Raw genomic sequence first — 23,122 nt, forward strand, 5'->3', positions numbered from 1 at the left:
TGTAAAATAATTAAAAAATATACCTTTTATAGCACACACCACCACACCTTCATTTTAATGTTGTTTACATAGTTACAAAATTTATTGAGTTTTTCATATCTTGTATATCTGTAACATGAAAAAGCGCCATTCTTTGTCTATTCTGAATCCGTCTCCTGTCCTCCACCCTCCAGGAGACGGTATCAGACGGTCCAGTTCCATGGTCCTCAGCAAACAGTGTGCAGTTTGTGGCAGAGCAGGTCTCTCACCACCCACCCAGTGAGTGTCAAACCATTTTCTTACGAGCAATAACACAGCACTTCTTAAACCATTTGACATGTAGGCTCAAGAAAACCCTGATGGACACTGATCATTTTTTGAAAGTCACCATGAACCACTAAATTTTTACATAATTTTAGAGGCTAAAAGACTTGTAAAGCAAAATACAGGCTGTTGATCATATGTAGACTTATCTTAATTTTTTTAATATTAATGAAATTGTTTGACAAAGTTTTAATGGCGCTAGCTTATTGCTTGTTTGCCGCATTTTCTCGACTTTTACTGAGTTGTTGTCACTTTATTTTCTCTCTTCTTTTTTAGTTTCTGCATTCTATGCAGAGTGTTTAAGTAAGAAGATCCAGTTCAACGCTCATATCTGGACTAAGTCTAAATTCTTAGGCATGTCCATAGGTGTCCACAATATTGGCCAAGGTACTCGAGAGCACCTCTTCATACACTCCAAAATCTGAATCTTGACACACTTTACTGCCACAACTTCACGTGGTTGTAATAATCATTCTCTGGTCTTGTTTTAGGTTGTGTGTCTTGTTTGGAGCACGATGAACACTACATCCTCACCTTCCCTAACGGATATGGCAGGTGCGTGTTACTGTAATCCTACCGTCTGTCCGTGTCACCAATGAATCACATCTGGTCATTAATGTGTGCTTCACTAACTCGAGCCTGTCTGTCCAGGTCGATTCTGACTGTGCCGTGGGTGGAGCTGGGTGGGGAGTGCAACATCTCCTGCTCCAAGTCGGGCTATAGTGCTAACATCGTGTTCCACACCAAACCCTTCTACGGTGGAAAGAAGCACAGGATCACCGCTGAGATTTTGTAAGAGGAAAATGGTTGCACAATACAACTGAAATCACATTTTACAGTCTGATATTGGATGAAAGACCCTGCCCTTTTTAATGAAATATATCACTATTCTTTCCTTTTTGTCTTTCAGTCCACCTAATGATAAGAAGTCTTTCTGCTCCATTGAAGGAGAATGGAACGGAGTGATGTATGCCAAGTGGGCAACTGGAGTGAGTCCTTTATTTTCATTTTCCCCATTTCTCTTCTCTTTTTTTTATTAATGAAAAATTACTTGAGGCACAAAAGCAATAACTCATTAGTTGAACCAAAACAAAATGTAGGCATTCGTTGCACCGGGGAATAACTGCCTAAAACAAATACATGCATTAATACATAAATGTGTTTATTGTGTTTCTAGGAGAACACAGTGTTCATAGACACTAAGAGGATAGGCATCGTTAAGAAGAAAGTGAGAAAGCTGGAAGACCAGCTCGACTACGAGTCCCGAAGGTGAGAACAGTCTTGCATATCATGGGACATAGGACCCAGAGACAAAGTCCTTCACTCAGAAATAAACTTTCTTTGTGTGTTTGATTTTCTTCACCCCCTTTTTAATTCATCAGATTGTGGAGAGATGTGACATTGAACCTGAAGCTGAAAGACATTGATGCAGCAACAGATGCCAAACATCGGCTGGAGGAGAAACAAAGGGGCGAAGCCAGAGAGAGGAAGGAGAACGAGCAGCAATGGGAGACCAGGGTGAGGCTCTCTGCCTGTTCTTCACCCACCACAAAGAACATGAACATAATGCTCACAAAATGCTAAGGCATTAACATGCATCTTTTGCATCCCATCCTTGAAATGTGACAGATCAAACACCTCTATTTCACCAGTAGACAAGGATCAGTGTTGATCAATATCAGAAATGTCAGATAATGTTGTTGTTTTATTGGATCTTATATATTCGTTTCAAACATTTGAGTCTAATTGTTATTGCTGGTGTGTTTCTGCAGCTATTCCACGAGGACGGGGAGTGCTGGGTCTATGATGAGCCTCTATTAAAGAGATTAGCCTCTCAGAGGCACTGAGAACAATGTGCACACTCTGATACACGCACATACATACATATGCATAAAGAAATGCACACACAACAGAGTCTTCATAAGAACTCTTTTGCAAAACCACTTCTTTTCCAAGCCTTGGAATGACTGATGATTGAACATGTACACAGCTTTGCATTTGACTGTAAAATAACAATATGGAAATGAATGAAATCCAATGGAAAAGCATCTAAGATGTAACATGAAAATTAGTAAAGCTCCTCTCCTTATTTGGGCAATGTCACTTCCACCGATACACACCACCCGCCACCATGAGACTCGGCAGCGCAGAGTGGAGACAGGAGGGTCGACGCGTCTCGTCTCACAACTGTGTCTGTCAATTTCACGACCGCACCCTTCATCAGCTCCACAGGACGAGCCAGAGCAGCACTCGTTTCCCTACACAAACGGTTTTTAATGGGGTAGAGGGGGGGGTAGCAAGGGGTGTGTGGTTGATGGTGTTCAAATCAAATAAATAAATAAAAACGGCGCTCTACATCTCAGGGAATCTGGTGACTGAGGAATGAAAGCTGCTGCCCCCTCCGAGAGTCTGACAGCCTTATAACGGTGGAATGGATGAATCTTAAAGCGGCGGAGGAGGAATTCTCCGCTTGCCTGCAACTAGTTGTAACTGTTGTTTATATACATATGATGGATATATAAATATATATTCTTTTTTATTTTAAATGCTCTTGTTTTTCTTTCTGGCAATAGTGTAAAATATTTGAGAATATAAACTTGATGGCTTTACATCTTTAGGAATCATTCCATTCACCCTTTTGAGGTTTTGTTCCCATTTAAAATTAACTTTGACACTTTTTTTTTGTTTTTGGCTCAAGTGTTAACCAGACAAAGCTCTAAATAAGCCATCTGAACAACCTGATTGGGAGAGTCATGATAGTTATGGAATATATGCAATATAGAGATGTGGGTGTCGATTATGCCAAAAAGGTTTAGATAAAAGGCTCAAGGGGTGTTGATCTGGACAGAGAACAATCAATCCTCTAGAAATGTTTCCATGTTGCCTGAAGGCATTTATGAACAAATGATTGTTTACATATTTTTGTCTTTATAAATCACTGGTCCATGATGAGGATTTGAGACTAGCTCTGAGTCTGCAAAGTCTCCCTTTTGTTCCACACATCACCTGTTTCATCTCCAAACACACAGATGTCGAAGTGGACTCCTGGATGGTAAACTCTTGTCTGAAAACGAGGAGCCAGAGTAGACTTTTGAAACTGCTGCTGTTTCATAGTGCTGCTAGAGTCCAGACTGTGTGCTACCGGGTTCAGTTTTCTTGTAAACTGCGTGTGATTTTTGTCCAGTGTTTTTCAAGATGGCAACCACATAGAGGGCAATATTTATCCTACTGTACACCTCTGCTTTTTTGAACCATCATTCATTCTCTTATTTACAGCTACATAGTTTGATCTGAATGCAATGATACTTGGATGAAATGGAAAAATAAAGATTTTACCTGAAAATGCCCAAGAATATCAGTTAATGCTGTAGAGTCCCTTGTTGTCTTTCTGGTTAACATTCGAGATTTGATTATTGTGTGTTCTAGATATTTTGCCTGTATGAAAAGTAATCTGGTTGATTTAAATTAATATTAAAACCATTTAATGTGGTGATGGGCTATATAAAACAAACATATTCCTGGTGTTTAGTACACATAAAGTGCATATACAATTTAAAAATCTTGATACCTGTATTTCAGCTGTTGAATTTAACCCTCCTCTAAAGCATACAAAAATGCGTTTAGAAACAAGCCACATGAGATTAGAGTCCAAGCTAAATTTGAAGCTATTGTTTTGTTCCTCCATGTTTTGTCTTTGTAAATTATATTGAATCGAGGCCTTGCCATACATTTCAGTATCACTCCGTATCCGAGTGCTATCAAAATGTATTTTTTATTTCATTTTGATCATAACAATTGATTGTATCAGATTTTCCGGTTTATTGATGCATAATATTAAATCTCCATGAGTGTATTCCTGCGAGATATTGTCATGGTTATTTCAGACAAGCATGCAGGGTGAACATGCCATCCCTGAGCATTGCTGTTAGGCCCCCACCTTATGTGTGTGTGTATGTACCCTGTTAACTGTCAAGATCCCATTAAGTACAGTGCACATGGCAAACTACACTGTTCAAAAAAAATAAGGGAACACCTAATGATCACAGTGTAACATCAGGGAAATCAATCTGTCCAGTTAGGAAACGTTTGCTATTGTGAATCAATGTCACCTGTTTTGGTGCAAATAAAAGTGACAACAGGTGCACTGGAGAGGCAACAGCAAGACAACCCCCCAAAGGGAATTTCGGTTTTGCAGGCGATGGCCACAGACAATTGCTCTCTCCTTATCCTTCCTGGCTGATTGTTCTCTAGTTTTGCATGTTGATGGTGGCCTTGTCACTACTGGTAGCATGAGGTGGTACCTGCAGCCCATTACGGTTGTACAGGAAGTCCAGCTCCTCCAGGATGGCACATCCATAGTGCTGTCACAAGAAGGTTTGGTGTGTCTCCCAGCAGTCTCAAGAGGATGGAGGAGATACCAGGAGACAGGCTGTTACACAAGGAGAGCTGAACAGCAACAACCCAGCAGCAGGACCCGCTCTTTGTGCGAGGATGAACAGAAGGAGCTCTGCCAGAGAGAGAGTCTGGGAGGAGATCCCCCCAGGACACCATCTGCCTTATCATCAGGAGCATCGCCAGACATTGTGATTCAAGTGTTCCCTTCATTTTTGGAGCAGTGTATGTAACTGCCTTATTCATCCAGAAACCAACCTATATGCTAGAAGAACACTAACTGGTCATCTCAAGTTTTCTGTGTGTCAATTAGATTATAGTAAGCGTAGAGATCATGCACCATGTCAGCACAATAAAAACTTAAGTAATCTTTTTAAAACTAGATTTTGTCGCTGGAAATTGGTACCTTCCCTACTAAATTCTATGCACTTGATTAAATTATTGAACTCCAATAAATCTAGGGCAGTTGGCAACTTTGAAATTCAGCCTTTGAAAATACACTAAGCTCAGTAGCATCATTGTCAGAAAATCTGATATGCATCAACTGTAGATTCAGCACAATTATGAGTAAACAGAAAGGGATTATATTTTACATTTTAATAAGACAAAGTTTAAATTGAATTCACAACACACACACACACACACACACACACACACACACACACACACACACAGTGTTTTATTTATTTTTTATTTTTAATATATATTTTATTTGTTTATTATTATTATTTTATTTTAACACACACAAACACACACTTCCCTCCGATGGACTGGCGACCCGTCCAGGGATCACCCCGTCTTTCGCCCAATGTAAACTGGGATTGGCTCCAGCCCCCCGCGACCCTGTATGCAAGATAAGCAGGTTTGACGATGGATGGATGGAAACACACACTTTTACTGTTTTATTTACTTTATTTAATGAACTGTATGAAATTAATTGTAGGCTACTTTTGTATCATAAGCTGGCAATATTGTTGTCTGACATTCATGCCAATAATGCTGAATTGAATTGAAGTTTACTTTGTGCAATTTCACAATGTACAGTGTAGTTAACGTTGAGTTTCAGTTTATTTAATTTACACTGACCAAAGAAAATAAAAATAAACGTAGGCTACCTGTAGGTCCATATAGTATTTTTTCCCCCTAGAACTTTCAACCGCATGTAGCAGAAGGATTTAACTTAGCTCAGTAATGATGCGAACTCCGTGCACTGAGGAAGATGGTGAGATGGGGTTGAGAGCCCCAGAAACAATAATTAACCCTGATGGACCCGAGTTAAGATTGTTTTAGTCTAACTGCTGTTTATAATGTCAATAAATAACTGGCGGTGAATTAAAAAATAGTTATTTTAATATTTTGTTTTCAACATGACCAACAGGGGCGCTAGTCGTTGCATAAATTTTTCCCATCATCCTTTGTGACATCCCCTATAAAAAGGCTGTGCACCGTCTGTCTGGCCTCACTCCTCGGCCATGGATCAGGTAATTATGTGTTCTCTGCTCAAGTGTGTGTATCTGCTTTACTGTCGTGAAGTTATTGAGTTTTTAACTTTGAAAGCGGGGTATTACATGCATTTATAGTTATTCTTCTGAGCATGTGCTGTGTTTTTTCTTGAACACTTCTTCGTGATTGAAATAATGTGAACTACTATGAAGCACGTGGTGGAGGCCTTCTGCTTCATTGCGCATGTTGCGATGCTAATTAGCAAGTCTTTCACTATTATTCCACACTAACCTAGCTATATCACTGTCCCATGAATACATGATGAAATAAATGTTGGTAGGGACATCTGAGTAAATCTGAAGAAACGCCAACTCTTCTGACTACATGGGACAACGTCTTAAAATAGCTGTAGCCTAACGTTAGCTTTTAGCTAACAGCTTCTGTGCTGTTAGCTACTGGGTGTAGGCCTACAGCTTATTTTTATCCATAACTTGATATTTAAAACCTTAAATAACTTGCGTAGATTAAAACTAAGTCACTGACTATGTATCGTTCTGTTGTTTGCAGGCTTGTCTACAGGCTCGCTATAAAATGAAGATGGACGCCACATGGTAAGGAACCATACGTTGCTTTTAAAGTTAAAGTAGGCCTATATGCTGCACTTTCTTTCATCAGATTAAAAGCCTGCAAGAAGTGCAACATTAACAAGTGCTTTCCTTTCTTCAGGTTCAGGAAGATCACTTTAAGTCTTGAACTGCATCAAGTGTCATGCTGGTGAGTTAAATAAAACCCAAATCTACTTAATCTAACATTAAGTCGGTGATGATTTTATATAAGAGTAGTGGACAGAAGTGATTTCTGAGCAATTTCAACCTGAGACTTGACACTATGGTGTGTTTGCACTGTAACATGTGTACCAGTATTTTACTAAAGTGCATCTCCACAGGCCTCAAGACACGAAGCACTGGGAGGCACTTGAGCAGGTGAGGATCAAGTTCTCAATAGTGGTTAAGATTGCTTTATGCTTCTCTGAGGTGTCCTGAGTTGTTGCTAATTCTCTCAACAGTAGATGTCTGTGCTTGCATCACACTTTAGGCAGTAGCTTAAAATTGTATCTGATGGCTGTGACCCCACTAAGAATTGTGTAGTGTAAGGTAGTTAATGTAAAAACTGACTTTGTGCCGTCAGTATGGCAAAGGAGATTTAAAATGCGCAATAAACATAACTTTAATCAGTTATATCATATCAAATTGACACCCATGCATGGGTCCCCTCAGTTGTAGACCCATGGCTGAATACACTTAGCTGTTTGAGTGTCTAATGGATGCAGAGTAACAAATTGGCTGTACTGTCCGCATTGCAACACCCAGAGAAGCATCAGTCTGTCTAGCGTTGCAAGTCTTCCCTGTGCTGCTGTGATGACTCTTATTTGCTACTCTCGACAAGATGGATGACGATAACCCCAACCCACCAGTTGATCTATCTGAGGCACAGAACTTGAGACCTAGTAGTTTCTAAGATGTGTTGGCTTGCTCATTTATGTTGTGTTCCTGTAGGTGCACTTGGATTGGCTAACTTGACCAGTCAGCGCCTGGAGCAGGTACTGGGACAACCTATGTTTGCTTCTCATTCTCTCAACACAAACTGTCAATGATGACTTTTGTTTACAAAACAATGGGAATCTCTCTGAAAAAGAATGAAAGATTACTTTTAACTGATGCAGTGCCGTTTAAGAAATGCCTGCATACTTAAAATTTGGGCTTATATTAACATTTGGTGTTTGACTTTCAGATGGCTCATGTTCATGGATCCAGACTTAATATTCTTGGATTAAAAACAAGTGAGTTTAATTTTGTGCTCTTAAACATCCCTTTTAATAAAACAAAATGGCCTGACTCAATGATGAGTGCATAGTTCAGCAGATAAACCATGAAGAACATGTATTGTCTTTCGCTCCTAGCTGATGTGTCAGCTGTTGATACTGGTGAGGCTGCTTAATTTATGAAGTGATTACTAATTGTCTACTCCTTTTTCAGAAGCTGTCTGGCAGTACAAAAAGCCAAAGAACGGTAAGTTGGAAGTCAGACTTGCAACAACAATGACACTTGATACAATGATGAGTGCATAGTTCAGCAGATGAACCATGAAGAACATGTATTGTCTTTCGCTCCTAGCTGATGTGTCAACTGTAATTGTCAGCTTGTCCCTCAAATGTTTGAAGCATGTTAATGACAAAGATCTTGTCTCATCCCATCCAGATATGTAAAACATTGCTGTCAATCATCACAGCCTTGTGTTGGTAAGTGCATTACATACTTGGACTCTAAATCGAATATCATTCAGATGTGATGAATGTGAATCAGGTCTCTGATCATGTTGAGGAAGTTAGTCATTTATTCTGATCTGCTTTGTTAATAGTGAAACAAGGTTCTTATAGATGTAACATAATTAACATGAAAATGTTCTGACTTTGCAGAACAAGTGGGATTGACTCATGAGGACAAGTTGACTTGCAAGCATGGTGAGTATTGATGCAACAAAGCACATCAGACCCAGATGACCAGTAGCATGACTTATCAAACTTGAGTCATGTGTTTGCTATTAAACTAGTAGTGCTTCTGCACAAATGAATCACAGCTTGGTACCAAAATTGAACCATCTGGGTCTGAAAGAGTTGCACATGTAAGTTGGATCTTGGTTGCTGTCAACCCTTATTTGATCCCCCCCCCTAGACTGACCTGTGTGATGATAAGTGAAGACTGACTATAAACCATGGAGTCACTTCTATTAGCTCTAGCTGATGTGGTCAGTGTGACTGTTTATCCCGCAGTTTGGTGTGCATATTGACCTTATGCTATATGTCTCTTCAGGTTACTATTCCCTTCAGAGGCTGGTTTGAAGAGCAAATGCGATGGACTCAGGTGAGACTGCAGGTTTTGTAAATACAAAATGGCTGCTATGGGTTCAGTGATGTATTGACAAATGTCTGACCTGAACTAAAATGTGGACAATCTGTTACTGAGTAACCAAGTGACTTGAGCTTTAATCAACCAGTCACTGACTTGTAATAAATTTATATTCTCCCATTTCAGGAAAGAGCTGGATCTCAGGCTGACCTCTGGTAAGCAGGTCTCAAGTGCCCATGTTCAGTCTTCAAGATTTCTGATTCTGTGGGTGCCATCTCACAATATTGGCCACCACCTGTGATGAAAAGATTCTGCCAAATGATACTCATGATTATATCCCTTACCGTTCCATTTTTGTCTGAGGTTGTGTGGTCTAAACAAACTACCTGTGTTGTGGTGTTGGTTCTGATTTTAATGAGACATGTTTGTTCCCTTAATGATGCAGTGAAGACCTTGGGCCCCATGGTGCAAACTGGATGCTATCAAGTGAGTAAGCCTGCAGATTTACAAGAGTTATGATGGGGGTAGGGAATTGCCATGTAATAATTGTTAAACCTTCTTTCTCAGATGCATTGCTGTTTGGATAGTGACCAGAGTCTGAACAACATGACTATGAAGTACATGTGGTGTAATGTGTCAATAAATATTAAAACAATGTTTCTTTGGGTTTTTGGTTTTTTTTAAAATGGAGGACCAATTAAATGGCACTGGTAAAGTGCACATTTTGCTGTAACATGGTAGTACAAATGACTGGGTAAAGGTCTTGGCCAACACCCTACAGGTTTCAAGTACATGATGGTCACTAAATGTACTTGGCCAAGTACAAACACTGATGCAGATCAGCCAGAAGGATGTGTCATGAGCTAGATGTCGGTTCAACAAAACTGGTCAGAATAACTAAATGGAAATAATGCTATGAAGTGAAGGCAAAGAGGTAAAGCCGGCTAACCACCGCGGGGTGGCGCTGTCGCCATTTGGATTTAAAACAGCACAGCTGAAACAGGAATTTCATATAAAAACATGTTTGGTTTGTCATCGAACAAAAGTCTACAACCGTCTGAAACTGTCACCAAAATACACTGTGTAAAAACCACTTAGGACTTTGTCCTTGACTATTTGATGCCAAGAACATCACGGAAATGACGCAACTAGCAATTGAACACTTGCGGTTTCATTGGAGTCTCTTTGCCAAATATGAGGAGTTTTGATACACCTGGGTGTATCATGGGCGGGTGCAGTGTTCATACTAACTTTAACGGGTATGTGTCAATTTGATTTACTCCATATAAGTGGAATGTAGTAAATGCCCCGAGGAAGGCAATAGCAATCCCTTTAAAGACTGGCGGAGCTAAGTAGCAGTACACGCAAGCAAAACGAGCGCCCCTCTTTCGCTGCCCAGGCGAGAGGGGGTAAACATCCCACACTCAGCAGGTCGCCAGGTTTAGATGGGAGAGCGAGATCGGGACGCGGCGTTGTCTCGTTTCCACCGCCTCGGACCAGCCTTTTCACTCATGTTTGCGCGGTTGTTGCTGCCTTTGCTCTGGGCTCGGTCCGCGGAGGCCAACTTCTTCCAGTTCGACAGAATTTCCAATGTTTCCACTTACTATTTTAATTACATTTATTGTAATATATGGGAAGGCGATTGTCAGCCCAACCAGGATGATGCTACACAGCAAGGTAAGAGGCATGAAACGATACAGCAACGAAGGTATTATGTAACGTTAATACTGGACCACCATTTCTATGCTGTCCTGTCTAACGCTAGCTGCATGTCATAGAGCCATTTCTTGTTGACATACATATGTGTTATTACTAAGTGGTTACAGCACTGACTCGTTGTTTTGCTGTTGATGTGAGCAGTTCCTATCAGGGACCTTTGGGCAGGTTTCCCTCAGGACTACGTTAGCCTGCTGCATCAGTGGTACTGTAGCCTGGGCCAGTGCTGCGAATCTGGAGACTGCAGGATTACTAACAACATTACAGGTATCACACTCCAGCCCTGTGGTTGGCATGTCTTATATGGCCCTGTGCATGAGTGTGTATTATAATAATGGTATTTACAGGAGGTCAGACTGATGTGTAATTCAGCTTTTCTCCAAACCCTGAATTGGTTTAATTGTGTTTGGGAAAAATTTTCACCCTAAGGAAAACAAAATGATAAAGAAAGTAAAGAATTCTTTATTATTTTGGCTTTAAGATTTGAGTTTGGACCAGAGCACAGCTGCTGCTTGGCTTCATTGAGTTGTAGAGAGACTTTAGATGATTTAGATTAACTCCAATGAATATGTCTGCTTGACTGTAGCAACATGCTGTTTATGCTGAGCAGGACTGAGATACATGGAATAGCTTCTCAGCCATGTAGAGCTTCTCAACCTAAATATAATTTCATGTGCTCTAGCAACAAACCGAGCAAAGACTACTGCATATTATATGGCATGCATGATTATGCCAATCACTCCAGGTTATAGATAGCGCAAACTCCCTACAGCTGTCCTCCTGTGTTGTATTATATATTTAATTTAATTGTGTTGCTTTGTACCTTGTGACGACCTGCAAGGGACAGATGGAAAATAGCCTTTGGGCTAAATCTGGCATATTTACATTGCTGAAAAGCTAATATGTTCATTAATATGCACTGTCCCTTAAATAAAAAATAAAATGAAATTTTAAAAAGCATTTTGTGCCCTTAAATGTATAAGCAGGTGAATCACATATTTTAAAGAAACACATATATATATACTGTAAAAACAAATTTTAGTATTTAGGCAGAGCGATGTATCTGTGATAGGACTGTTATCTTACAGTGTCATTTTTAAGCATGCGCTCTCCTCTGTGCGCTCATGTGCAGGTCTGGCGAGAGACCTTCAAACAAGGCTCCATGGCCAGCACCTGGCTCAGTCTGTGGTTCTGAAAGCCATCCAGGGTTTTATCAACAACCCGGAGTCCAACAAGCCACTGACACTCTCATTCCATGGCTGGTCCGGCACCGGCAAGAACTTTGTGGCCCGGATCATCGCCGATAACCTGTATCGTGACGGGGTGAAGAGTGAGTGTGTCCGACTGTTCATCGCCCCGTTCCACTTCCCACACGCCAGACTGGTGGACACGTACAAGGTAAGACATGCAGAGCCCTCTTGGCACAGAGTTGCTGGCAGTGGTCTTTGGGACCCCCGCTTGCGAAACGACTGTGTGTTGTAATGCAGCAGAATGACGAGTGCTTCAAATCAAACATTGACCTTACAAGTACTAACATACATGGCTTTTTGGAACCTGGTGTCTCTCCAACCAGGTCACAGGACCCATTTAAACACATTTTTACACAATGACTGCATTAGATTTCCAAGTACTGTTGACACAGTAGCCTACATGTGGACTGGATTTCTGAACATGTGTGCCACATATCTCTCTTATAAATTAGATGTAGTTGGTTAAAGGTTAATAATAAATTCTAAAACCCACATGACTGAAGTGAGATGGAAATTAGTTTTTAACCTGTCTCAAAAGTAAAATTAATAAAAAAGTACTTTCTACATAGAGCAAAAACATGTTTATAAAAGATAAATATGGCTGTACAAGACGTAGCAGAGTACAAATTCTTCTGCTTTTTTCTGTAATGTTAATGTCAGTTGGAATTAATTATTTTTATGGGGTTTTGGCTACAATAACAGCGATAATTTACTTTAATATCTGTCTTTATAAAATGTGAAACTCAAATTATTTATTTCACTTAAAACTTAAGCTTTGCTTGACTTGAAACATTAACAGAGTAAAAAGAAATGTTTTCTTCATTTTCTTTTCTAGATCTAGAGATTTTAGTGATTTATTTTTTTTTTCATTTGGTCTTCCTCCCTGTATCCAGGGCCAGCTGAGAGAGGCGATCCGCGACATGGTGTTGCGCTGCCCTCAGACTCTGTTTATCTTTGATGAGGCTGAGAAGCTTCACCCAGGTCTCATCGATGCCATCAAACCCTACATGGATCACTATGACAATGTAGATGGCACCAGCTACCGCAGAGCTCTCTTCCTCTTCCTCAGGTTGGTTTATATATCAGGCACGTCCTGTCTGTTGAAGCTGGAAAGTCACTACCACTCAGAAATGTATTGCAACCTCTGGCCCAGGTACTCTGGCAGCTCATCTGCGATGAAAGATGTTTCTCCCTCTGTCTCCATTAGTCCTCTTTGTGGATTTTTCATGTTTTCAATTACTCCAATTTCGGTTGACGGATTATCTGTAAAGTCAAATATAGAAACCCATTTTTCACTACACCGTTGTAATACAGTGATATGATGGAGAGGGATAAGTAAAACACTATGGTAAGTTAAAATATACAAAAGCACATGTTAATTAATCATGTTGAATTTATATTAAAGTACATTTTCAAATACATTTTTTTGACAAACTTAAAAATAGTAAAGGAATTTGTATCACAATAACGAGGTAACGCTAGTTAAATCTGAAGTTAATGGATTTAAAGATGATAATTATTGGTGAACCCTAATCTGTGATAATTTGTCCAAGAACAATCTATATTTAGGAAAACAAACATGAAAAAATCTCCTTCCACGACTTCACGGTATTGATGCAGCCACCCAAACCAGACATAATCAAATCCTCCACAGACGTCAACAGGTGGAGAGTTTTTACATTATGTTTTTGACGTGCCTGTTGTCTCTACAGTAATATTGGTGGAGCAACTATCAATGATGTGGCGCTGGACTTCTGGCACTCTGGTCAAAATCGAGAGGACATCGGTATGGAAGACCTGGAGCATCGACTACGAGCAGAAACTATGGAGTCTCAAGGTATGCTGCAGTGCTGGCCTACTTCGGCCTGGGCAGAAAGTGTCTTTGTCTGTTACTGAGTGAGCTGCACACCTTTTTTTTTTTTTAAAGTTCCTTAACTGTTTTAATTGACCAAGATAAGTAGCTGAAAGCTGCATGCATAGAGCTGCAGACTGGAGTGTTGATTCTAGCCGGGATCAGTGTTACCAGCAACCCTCTCATATTACAGCGAGTCTTTTCTATCATAATATCAAACATTGGTTGGTGTAAGTTTAGTTGTGTAATTTTCTTAGCATTTTGTCTCTATGGTTCTCTTCGCCCAGGTGGGTTTGCTCAGAGTGAGCTGATGTCCGGCCACTTGATTGACTTCTTTGTGCCATTCCTTCCTCTGGAGTACCGCCATGTCAAGCTCTGTGCACGAGACGCCTATGCAGCACGAGGTCTGGAGACGGATGAAGCTACGCTGGATGAGGTGGCCAAGGCGATGCTGTATGTCCCCAAAGAGGAGAGACTGTTCTCAGCCCAGGGATGCAAGTCCATACCCCAGCGGATCAACTTCTTTCTCCCCTAGATGGAGAGATAGACACAGAAAGACAGAGAGACCTGGAGGGAGGTGTGAGATTGCTTTACCAGCCCATCTGCATACAGAGCCACAGAGGAGATGTGTCTTCTCTGCTCTGAGTACTCTCCCCCCACAGACACAACAAGTGTCTGTCCAGGTCCCTCAGAGAAGGCCAGGGAGCAGGGCAGATCCAGTATGAGAGGGGAAAGCAGCACAACCCACCCTGCAGACATGAGTAGTGCCAGACGGTGATCATGTGCAGTGTGGAATCCTCACAGTGTCAAGACTGATAATAGAAGACTTATTAGTGGTTGTGCAGTGTATGTCACAAAAGAATACTCATACATTTTTGTCACACTATATCTGTTCACCTTGGCCAAAGTCTGAGATGCACTTTTTTAAAAAAATGTTTAGATGAGGTCATTCTTCATGCGTTAGTATTTGCATGTCGGACATTGTGCTGATATTAGCACTGATTATTTATTGACGTGCCATATTTGAGCATTTTTTGTGGGGTTGTTTGAATGCACATTTGGTGGTACTGTAAGCCATTAGTAAATATTAAATGGTACTGTGGTGGACAGTATGAAGTGTGTAAGAGCTAACGTACATGGTGCTGTGGTGCAGATGTTACTTGAAATTGTTACTGGAAAACATGTCAAAAGCAATTTAATATTTTTTTTTATTGTCAGTAATTTGATTGTTTCATATAAACCTGATACATGGTTGTTGTCTTCATTATTACATAATATACTGCTGTTTTGGGGCATTGTTAGTTAAATATATATTTTTATTCCCTGACTTTCTTTATCGCTGTCATTCATGCATTCACTTTCCCATACACTCACTGGGTCTGAGTTGATGTGCTTTAGTGATTTTGTTAGCTAAAGCTCAGCGTTATCACAAGAAGAATGTGAAAAGAAATGTCAGAAATGGTAAAATAATAAAAATTCACAGTAAATCAACAAAAGTTGTTTTTATGGAATTATTTAAGGGGTTTATTTTGTCAAAAAAATATTTGTTTTGCATGGTGCATACCTCTTATCTTTTATTTCTTTAAATAGTGGAAGCACATCATGCCGGGGCTGGTAAACTAAATCCAACAGAAATCAAGGATTTGTTGATTAATCGAGCAGAACAATAACTGGCTACAATTTGATAATTATTACTTTGAGTCATTTTTTAAGCCAAAATACCAAAATGTTATTGGTTTCAATCTGCTGTTTTGTGTAGTTTCCCTTGATAGTAAATGGAATACATTTAGATTTTGAAGTCTTGGTTGGACACAACAGGCTGTAAGAAATTATTGTAAGCATTTAACATTATTTCTGAGAGTCAAGTTGCCAGATCGACCAATCGACAAAGTAGCTGATTATCAAAATAATTGCTAGTTGCAGCTCTACACAAGTCCAAAAGTCTCCCTTTGCTCGTTGTTACTTCACTTGTTGATGTTTGTGCTTCACTGTGCAAAATGATACATGTGCAGACTTTGACACAAGCAGGACATGTTAAAAGTTTGCTCACCTTAATCTGAGTTTAACAGTAGTTTGTAAGCCAATCATGATCCAATGTGCAACTGTGTGTGTGGAAATTTGAGACCTCCACAACACATACACAGATTTTTCATATTCATACATTCTGGATTTTTTGATTTAGAGAGAATTAGTTGTGATTTTAATAATTCTTAAGTAGTTTAGTGTTTTTTTTGTGTGGAAAAAACTGACAAATTATTGTTAAAAACAGTATTTTTACATCTCAAAACCATAGGTCAAAACATGTCTGGAGAGAATCTTTAAAATGGACAAATGTGTTTTTCATATTTTGAATTACTTGATTTAATTTGGCTTCAGATACATCTTTTAAAAACTGTGATATTAGGTAGGTAGGTACACTTATTTTCACAATAGGTTATATAATGAAACTGAGCTTTGTACCTCCCCTCTACATAGCAGACAATATACAGAAGCGATTATAAAAATGGTAAACAGAAATACACACTATTCAATGATCAATGGAGCAGTGCTGAGGATGGATGTGAGTTTAGGAGCCTGATAGGTTGGGGGGAAACATATCTGCTGATTTTACATTGATTTACCCATGCGAATTATGATTTTATTCTCCATACACACTATCTCACCCACGACGCATCACCCTTCCTTGGGTAGGTATCAAGCAAACGCGTGGTCTACTCCCATTGGCTACAGCAAGCATTCGTCCAAATTTTCCCTCCTCCGATTGGCCGAAAGGGGCAACGCTTCCTTATTGAGTTTCCGAGCCGACGTCCAATCAGATTCAGACATCTGTTCTGAGCCGAGAGGAGAGCGGCGGCAGCGTCTCTGCCCTTTTCACTGTAACATTACTGTATGAGAGACTGGACCGACAAACAACCCCTGCTGTACGGCGTAGATAGATTATACAGACGTATTTGTAATAATAGTAGGTTAGCTTTGTATTTGGCAGGGGCTTCAGCTCGTCACAATGACGGCCCTGTTGCTGCTTTTGATGGCCGTGTCGGCCGCCTCTGTACTGGCCGAGTCCTCTGTGTACTGGCGAGAACAGTTTGAAGATGGAGGTGAGGACATTCACACAGAATTTTACATTTTTATTATTTAACTGTTTTGTTGTGCTTTTCTGAAACAGTTATATATCAGATATGATGCTATTGAATAAGTACATGAGCGCCAAATGTGGCTATTCTTCATATTGGGTTGTTTGAATGATTTCTTGACATGACAGTTTAAGATTTTACCTTTATTCCTGTGATGCATTGTCTGCTATGTGCTCCTACATTTAGTCTACATGGGAACCAGTAATCGTTTGACCCCCCCCCCCCCCCCCCCCCCCCCCACTTCACATCCCTCCCCTGGTCATTCACTGTTACCCTTCTTTACCTAGCTGTTTTATTTCATCACCAGTCTCACTACACACACCACCATGTACATAATGAAGGCAGCCACATAAAACATGCCCAATACGGCGGACACATTCCCAGTGCCCCTGCATCACCAGTGGCGAATTAGCAGCTTGTGAGTTAGCAGCTGAACCTACACTTGTTTCTGCAGATACCTGGAAGAGTCGCTGGGTGGAATCCAAGCACAAGTCAGACTATGGCAAGTTTGTCCTGACTGCAGGAAAGTTCTATGGAGATGCAGAGAAAGACAAAGGTGAGTGTGTGGATCTTCCTTCATTGTTTTACGTGTTATGCTGTGTTTTCTTTTTTAGAATAATGAGTATGTATCCTACATTTGTCTGCAGCCTGTGTTAAGAAGGTTTTCATTGTGATCTTTAAGATTAAAGAGAGTTGTAAGAGGACTATTTTTCTTAAAGCTAGGTAATTTATTTTAGAAGCATTTTCTATTGAAGTTCTCTTTACATCCCGACTGCAGTCTATAAATCAAATGCTCTGACACAAAAAAGACAAAAAAAAAAAATGCTATCTGTGATAACTGTAATAAACTCATTCAGTCATTTAATTCGGCCCAAATGAAATGATTAAATGAAACCTACCTGAGTGCACTCTCCCTTGCACTCTCTGCACATGCAAATGTATTTTTTGGGAGTGGCTTTGGAAGGAGACCTAAAGGGAAGGGTGGGATTTGTTGGATATTTCAAAATGTAGATGTCTCTTGGTTTCTCTAAAGTTGCCTTCCCCAGCTATAATTCTTTAGTTACACATGTGCTAGTGGCACGATACTGAGACGGGACGTCACATGGTGTTATTCAAGTTTGAGAAGTCAAAATCTACACAACTCACTCTCCCTTGATGTGGAGTTTAGAGCTGCAAGTGAATGACTCTTTTTAAAGTTACACTGGAGTTCAGAAAAAAACTGAACTAGTGAGTAGAGTCAGTGGGCTTGTATGTCATTGTTTTTTGGGGTATTCTACCTAAATGAGATTACTCTAAATGTAGGGCTTCTAGCTGTGGATCTGAGTGTGTGTGACCACAGCCCAATCACTGTGGGTGTTTCAGAGTTGTTCCATTATTTACTGTCTGTGCGGCAGCTCCAGTATTTACCTCCACATGACATCATCACAACAGGCTGCCTCTCTGCTGTGCGACTTGAGACGAGATGTGTTCAAATTCACAAATTTAAACTAACCTCTCCAAATTTTATAGAAACAACATGGATGAATTGCACTTAACGCTGGATCGTCCCTTCAAACTATAGCAATAACATTTCATTTCGCTAACAGGTCTGCAGACGAGCCAGGACGCCCGCTTCTACGCCTTGTCATCCCGTTTTGATGACTTCAGCAACCAGGGCCAGACTCTAGTCATCCAGTTCACTGTGAAACACGAGCAGAGCATAGACTGTGGTGGAGGCTACGTTAAACTGTTCCCCTCTGACCTCAACCAGGAGGACATGCATGGAGACTCCGTCTACAACATCATGTTTGGTGAGTGTGGATAGTTTCCAAACTCTTTTTTTGTTTATTTTTCAGTAATTACAGTACCAGTCATCAAGTACAAGACCACAGTCACCTTCACAATGTTGGAAGATACGTGTTCGTGGCATTTGTCTTCTCATTATGTTTCCCCACAGTTTTACAGGTCTTGTTGCATACACAGACAAATAGACACGAATGAAACACTCGTGATTCACAGTCTTCCTAAAATATGCAAACATTTTGTGAGGCAAATTGAATGAAATGTTGTTGTTTTTTTTCATGTTAGATGGATTTGAGAGATCCCTTATCCTTTTGTGTATTCCCGAGTTTCTAGTCTTAACTTAAGGATTGGATTCCACATTTTGTACTTATTTGTTTGCTTGTTCAGGTCCTGATATTTGTGGCCCTGGCACAAAGAAGGTTCACGTCATCTTCAACTACAAAGGCAAGAACCATCTGATTAACAAGGACATCAGATGCAAGGTGAGATGTCAATAAAAGGTTGTTGTTCTAATATTTACTTGCGGAAATGGCAGAAGTTCTTACTTATTCCAAGCTTTTTCTATTTTCTGTTGCATGAAGAAATTGGTCCTAAAGTTTATTCCAATTCATTAGCCTTCTCACCAAAAACCAAACCAGCAAGGACACGTTTTGCATTATAAACACATAACATGTAATTCACTGGTGAATAAAAAGCAATCAGAATAGCTGCTGACGTTTCTTTTATACATTGCAGGATGATGAGTACACCCACTTGTACACACTGATAGTCAACCCTGACAACACTTACGAGGTCAAGATTGACAATAAGAAGGTCGAGTCCGGCAATCTGGAGGATGACTGGGACTTCCTGCCTCCCAAAAAAATTAAGGACCCTGAAGCCAAAAAGCCAGAGGACTGGGATGACCGGGAGAAGATTCCCGACCCTGACGATAAGAAACCAGAGGTCATTCTGCTTGATTTTTCACAGACCTTTTAAGCAAATCATCTTTTGCTCAACATTTTGTGACTATTTGTGTGAAACCCATATGTCTTTTTTTTTTTTTTTTTTTTTAAATGCCTGTTGGGTGGTCATGTCTTCACCTGTATCTCTTTGGTAGGACTGGGACAAACCTGAGAACATCCCTGATCCTGACGCTAAGAAGCCCGATGACTGGGATGAGGAGATGGACGGAGAGTGGGAGCCGCCTATGGTTGCTAACCCTGACTACAAGGTAAACAGCAAATATTCCCACTTCATGCAATAATAATATACAATGTCCAGTCAATAGGTTACACTATTGCTGTGTATTCCCCATATAATGCCCCTTAAAGATTGGCAGTGGAACAAGACATTTAAAAATCTCTGTTTATTTTTTCACCCTTCGAGATGAAAATCAGTTATGCAACACAACATCTGTCAGTCACTGAGTGAATAAGTTAGTAAGTTAATAAATAACATAGATTGTTTCAACATGAGTAAAGCTTGAATTGTAACTGTGCTGAAAATATTTACTTATTATAAAATACGAGGAAGCACGTTGTGCTTGTCATTTTTCACATCCCTATTTCTGAGGCATTTTATGAACTTTGACAAATTATTGCCCCATTAACTTCTTCACCAGCCGGCACAAGTTAGTTTATATGTTACTTATTCAAAATAAATTAACTTCATCAGCAGACGTATTTGCATTTGTGATTCCTCTGACATGAACTGTCTGGCTTTCTGTGTCCGTTTGCTGTCAACAGGGTGAGTGGAAGCCCAGCGAGATCAACAATCCTGCCTACAAAGGCAAGTGGGTCCACCCTGAGATTGACAACCCGGAGTACACAGCTGATTCTGAGATCTATAAATACGACAGCTTCGGCGTGATTGGACTAGACTTGTGGCAGGTAAGGAGATACTAGTTGACTGTCTTGTTTACAGATTGATGAAGAGTCAATTTGCTGAAATTAACAAGAAACTGGTATTTGTACTTTAATTATATCCATTCAGGAATAGGATTATTTTACTTGCACAGTGTGTATTAATTTGTGCACAACTGGGTTGGCAGTGCAAAATTGTTACCTCATATTAAAATGTGCATTACTGTTAACTACTTTTTGATGTAGGTCAAGTCTGGTACTATCTTTGATAACTTCCTGATCACCAATGACCCAAAACTGGCAGAGGAAGTAGGCAACGACACATGGGGTAAAACTAAGGTAAGCACAAAACTTTAATCTTCACCGGTTTTCAAATCTCATGTAGGCATATATGCTGCTCATTCATTTTGAGTATTTTGAGGTGTGTGTATATACCCTAATTTCATTGCTTGGTGGGTGTAGCATTAAGTGAAGTTGTCTGTAGACAAGTGCTGCTACAAAGGAACGACATATTTATCACTTTAATTTTCATCCTCTCCAGGACACAGAGAAGAAGATGAAGGAAAGCCAAGAGGAGGAAGAGAGAAAGAAACGTGAGGAGGAGGACAAAATGAGGAGAGAAGAGGCGAAGGAGGAGGAGGAGGAGGAGGAGGAGGAGGAGGAAGAGGAGAAAGATGAGGAGGAGGAAGATGAAGAAGAAGAAGAGGAGGATGGGGAAGAGCAGGAGGGGGAAGAAGAAGAGGACGACGACGGCACAGACTCTAAACTCAAGGATGAGTTATAAACTCCATGTGGGAACTGCTCAGAAAATAACCCGACTGTGTCAATGAGCCATTGGAACAAGGCTGGAGACTGAGATGATACACCCTCATGACTGACACCCTGGGCTGGGGGTTGGGTGGGATGGGGTTTTTCATTTCTTTGTTTGTTTACAAAGTAAGGCAGTAGGTGAAAAAGGGCAATTATTGTTCTGTTTCCATGTGCTACTACTACTACTACTACTACTACTACTATTATTATTGTTATTAATATTCAAACGAGGAATAGTGATAGACAAAATGAAGATGTAACGAATGTCAAGACAGGAAATCATAAAACAAAATAGTTTCGCAGTTTATACTCAACAGAAATTTATAAATTGTCCTTTTGTGTTCTGCAAAAACTTTTTTTTAAATGAAGTATGTTGTGACATGAAATGCTATATTTGGTATGTGGATGAAACCACAAATGTTTTTGTTTACCTCATGTGTTTTGATTGTCTTATTAATCTGTGACATGTTTTTTTTCGTGTTTGTTTTTGTTATCTTTTGCAGTCGTTCAAGTCACTCACAGGTCCTCTTTTTTTAAAAGCTATGTCAATCTCAAAGGATTCAACAGGTTAGACATTGTTATGCAGGGTGTCCTGCCTGCTCTGATTCAAACAAGAGTTAATGGCAGCAGGGGAACAAGAGTGCATCAAGACTGACTGTATATCTGATAACCTACTCAAAAAGGCCGTCGTCCATAGGGTGGTAATACGGTGCTTTACGGTGAATCGCTTGCGTAGTTTTGTACTGTATACTTTTTCACTTCAGTACACATACAGTAGTCTCGTGTGTCTATATATGCTGTGCTCAAACTCCGATGTACATTAGGGGCACTCAGTAGCAGGAAAGCTTCCATTCATTTGGTACGCGTTCACTTTAGATTTACTCGTAGTCGATGTACACAACCTGTTTCGTCATTTCTGATGCTAATATCTCTGCACTGCTGAACCCCAACCCCCTGTCCCAAACAGCCTGAAAGATGATCCTTTTGTAAAAGACACATTTTGTACTAATGGAAGTAATTGAAGTGGGAAGGTTTTCATGTTGCTGTGTAAAAAAAAAAACAACAAAAAAACAACCCCCAACAGACAGGGGTTCTGTCCAATTAAAAACAACCAGAACTACAATGAGCAGAAGTCGTCTTCAATTTTTTTTTCTTATATTTAAAGTGACTATTACTATTTTAATGCCTGCCTTTATGTGGATAACACAGGCCAGTAGGGCTTATTTGTTTACTTGCTCATCTTTCTGATAGTTACATTCCACCTCTGCCATAAAGACAAACTTGGGTATTTTCATTTTATGATACCTTATCTCTTCTTCACAATATTTCAGAGTGAGGGATATAAGCAAAAATGCTTCACTCTGTTTTATTTCAGAGGGTATGTACTTTTTATTCCACTACATTTATCTGACAGCTATAGTTACTTTGCAGATTTAGAATTCAAGTATAAAACACATGATCTTATAAAATTGTGTGTGGATGAAACAACTCAACAGTATATGAAGTAGTTAACATTAGCTCCACCTAATGGTAGTAGATATTGTGAAAAGGCCTTTTAGCATACATGTACTTCTACCCAAGTGAGATTTTGAATGATATTCTTGCAATGGAGTATTTTTAAATTGTTGTCAGGGCCATTGGTGTTTTACTGGTCATGTTCTCAGCAGTGTTTTCTTGGCAACCTGAAAGT

General features: G+C 39.9%; 4 protein-coding genes, 1 long non-coding RNA gene and 7 other non-coding genes across 16 annotated transcripts in view; all 12 read left to right on the forward strand.

Annotated features, from left to right (window-relative positions):
• The window catches only part of osbpl9 (oxysterol binding protein-like 9), a 31,070-nt gene extending 27,409 nt beyond the window's left edge, over window positions 1-3,661 (forward strand). For all 5 annotated transcript variants that reach the window (XM_046048838.1, XM_046048837.1, XM_046048839.1 and 2 more), the window contains 8 exons: window positions 174-258; window positions 580-690; window positions 795-858; window positions 955-1,095; window positions 1,214-1,292; window positions 1,481-1,572; window positions 1,686-1,821; window positions 2,076-3,661. In XM_046048838.1, coding sequence (XP_045904794.1) covers window positions 174-258; window positions 580-690; window positions 795-858; window positions 955-1,095; window positions 1,214-1,292; window positions 1,481-1,572; window positions 1,686-1,821; window positions 2,076-2,150 — 783 coding nt within the window. In that variant the 3' untranslated portion in view covers window positions 2,151-3,661. The remainder of the gene's footprint in view (window positions 1-173; window positions 259-579; window positions 691-794; window positions 859-954; window positions 1,096-1,213; window positions 1,293-1,480; window positions 1,573-1,685; window positions 1,822-2,075) is intronic.
• The window catches only part of faf1 (Fas (TNFRSF6) associated factor 1), a 1,021,784-nt gene that overhangs the window by 861,525 nt on the left and 137,137 nt on the right, over window positions 1-23,122 (forward strand). The gene's annotated exons all lie outside the window — the stretch shown is intronic.
• LOC123970684 lies at window positions 6,158-9,701 on the forward strand. Its single transcript, XR_006825033.1, has 13 exons — window positions 6,158-6,176; window positions 6,706-6,749; window positions 6,865-6,912; window positions 7,085-7,121; window positions 7,695-7,738; window positions 7,930-7,978; window positions 8,175-8,207; window positions 8,397-8,437; window positions 8,615-8,659; window positions 9,009-9,059; window positions 9,231-9,259; window positions 9,490-9,530; window positions 9,612-9,701. It is a non-coding gene; the product is annotated as an uncharacterized LOC123970684 (long non-coding RNA).
• LOC123971797 lies at window positions 6,446-6,527 on the forward strand. The gene has a single exon (XR_006825292.1). It is a non-coding gene; the product is annotated as a small nucleolar RNA SNORD74 (small nucleolar RNA).
• LOC123971804 lies at window positions 6,953-7,019 on the forward strand. The gene has a single exon (XR_006825298.1). It is a non-coding gene; the product is annotated as a small nucleolar RNA SNORD75 (small nucleolar RNA).
• LOC123971806 lies at window positions 7,781-7,863 on the forward strand. Its single transcript, XR_006825300.1, has one exon. It is a non-coding gene; the product is annotated as a small nucleolar RNA SNORD79 (small nucleolar RNA).
• LOC123971799 lies at window positions 8,030-8,110 on the forward strand. The gene has a single exon (XR_006825294.1). It is a non-coding gene; the product is annotated as a small nucleolar RNA snR60/Z15/Z230/Z193/J17 (small nucleolar RNA).
• LOC123971798 lies at window positions 8,244-8,324 on the forward strand. The gene has a single exon (XR_006825293.1). It is a non-coding gene; the product is annotated as a small nucleolar RNA snR60/Z15/Z230/Z193/J17 (small nucleolar RNA).
• Window positions 9,101-9,164, forward strand: LOC123971803. Its single transcript, XR_006825297.1, has one exon. It is a non-coding gene; the product is annotated as a small nucleolar RNA SNORD78 (small nucleolar RNA).
• LOC123971796 lies at window positions 9,337-9,410 on the forward strand. Its single transcript, XR_006825291.1, has one exon. It is a non-coding gene; the product is annotated as a small nucleolar RNA SNORD47 (small nucleolar RNA).
• tor3a (torsin family 3, member A) lies at window positions 10,108-15,358 on the forward strand. The gene is made up of 6 exons (XM_046048868.1): window positions 10,108-10,721; window positions 10,905-11,027; window positions 11,893-12,158; window positions 12,904-13,079; window positions 13,723-13,847; window positions 14,150-15,358. Exons 1-6 carry the CDS (start codon window positions 10,490-10,492, stop codon window positions 14,395-14,397), a joined length of 1,170 nt encoding a protein of 389 aa, XP_045904824.1. The 5' UTR covers window positions 10,108-10,489; the 3' UTR covers window positions 14,398-15,358.
• On the forward strand, window positions 16,710-22,555 carry calr (calreticulin). The gene is made up of 9 exons (XM_046048864.1): window positions 16,710-16,960; window positions 17,451-17,552; window positions 18,583-18,786; window positions 19,166-19,260; window positions 19,514-19,723; window positions 19,878-19,991; window positions 20,506-20,649; window positions 20,869-20,961; window positions 21,164-22,555. The coding sequence occupies exons 1-9, from the start codon at window positions 16,867-16,869 to the stop codon at window positions 21,404-21,406; spliced, it is 1,299 nt and encodes a 432-aa protein (XP_045904820.1). The 5' UTR covers window positions 16,710-16,866; the 3' UTR covers window positions 21,407-22,555.

The sequence above is a fragment of the Micropterus dolomieu genome, linkage group LG05, assembly GCF_021292245.1.
Source record: "Micropterus dolomieu isolate WLL.071019.BEF.003 ecotype Adirondacks linkage group LG05, ASM2129224v1, whole genome shotgun sequence".
Lineage (NCBI taxonomy): Eukaryota > Metazoa > Chordata > Actinopteri > Centrarchiformes > Centrarchidae > Micropterus > Micropterus dolomieu.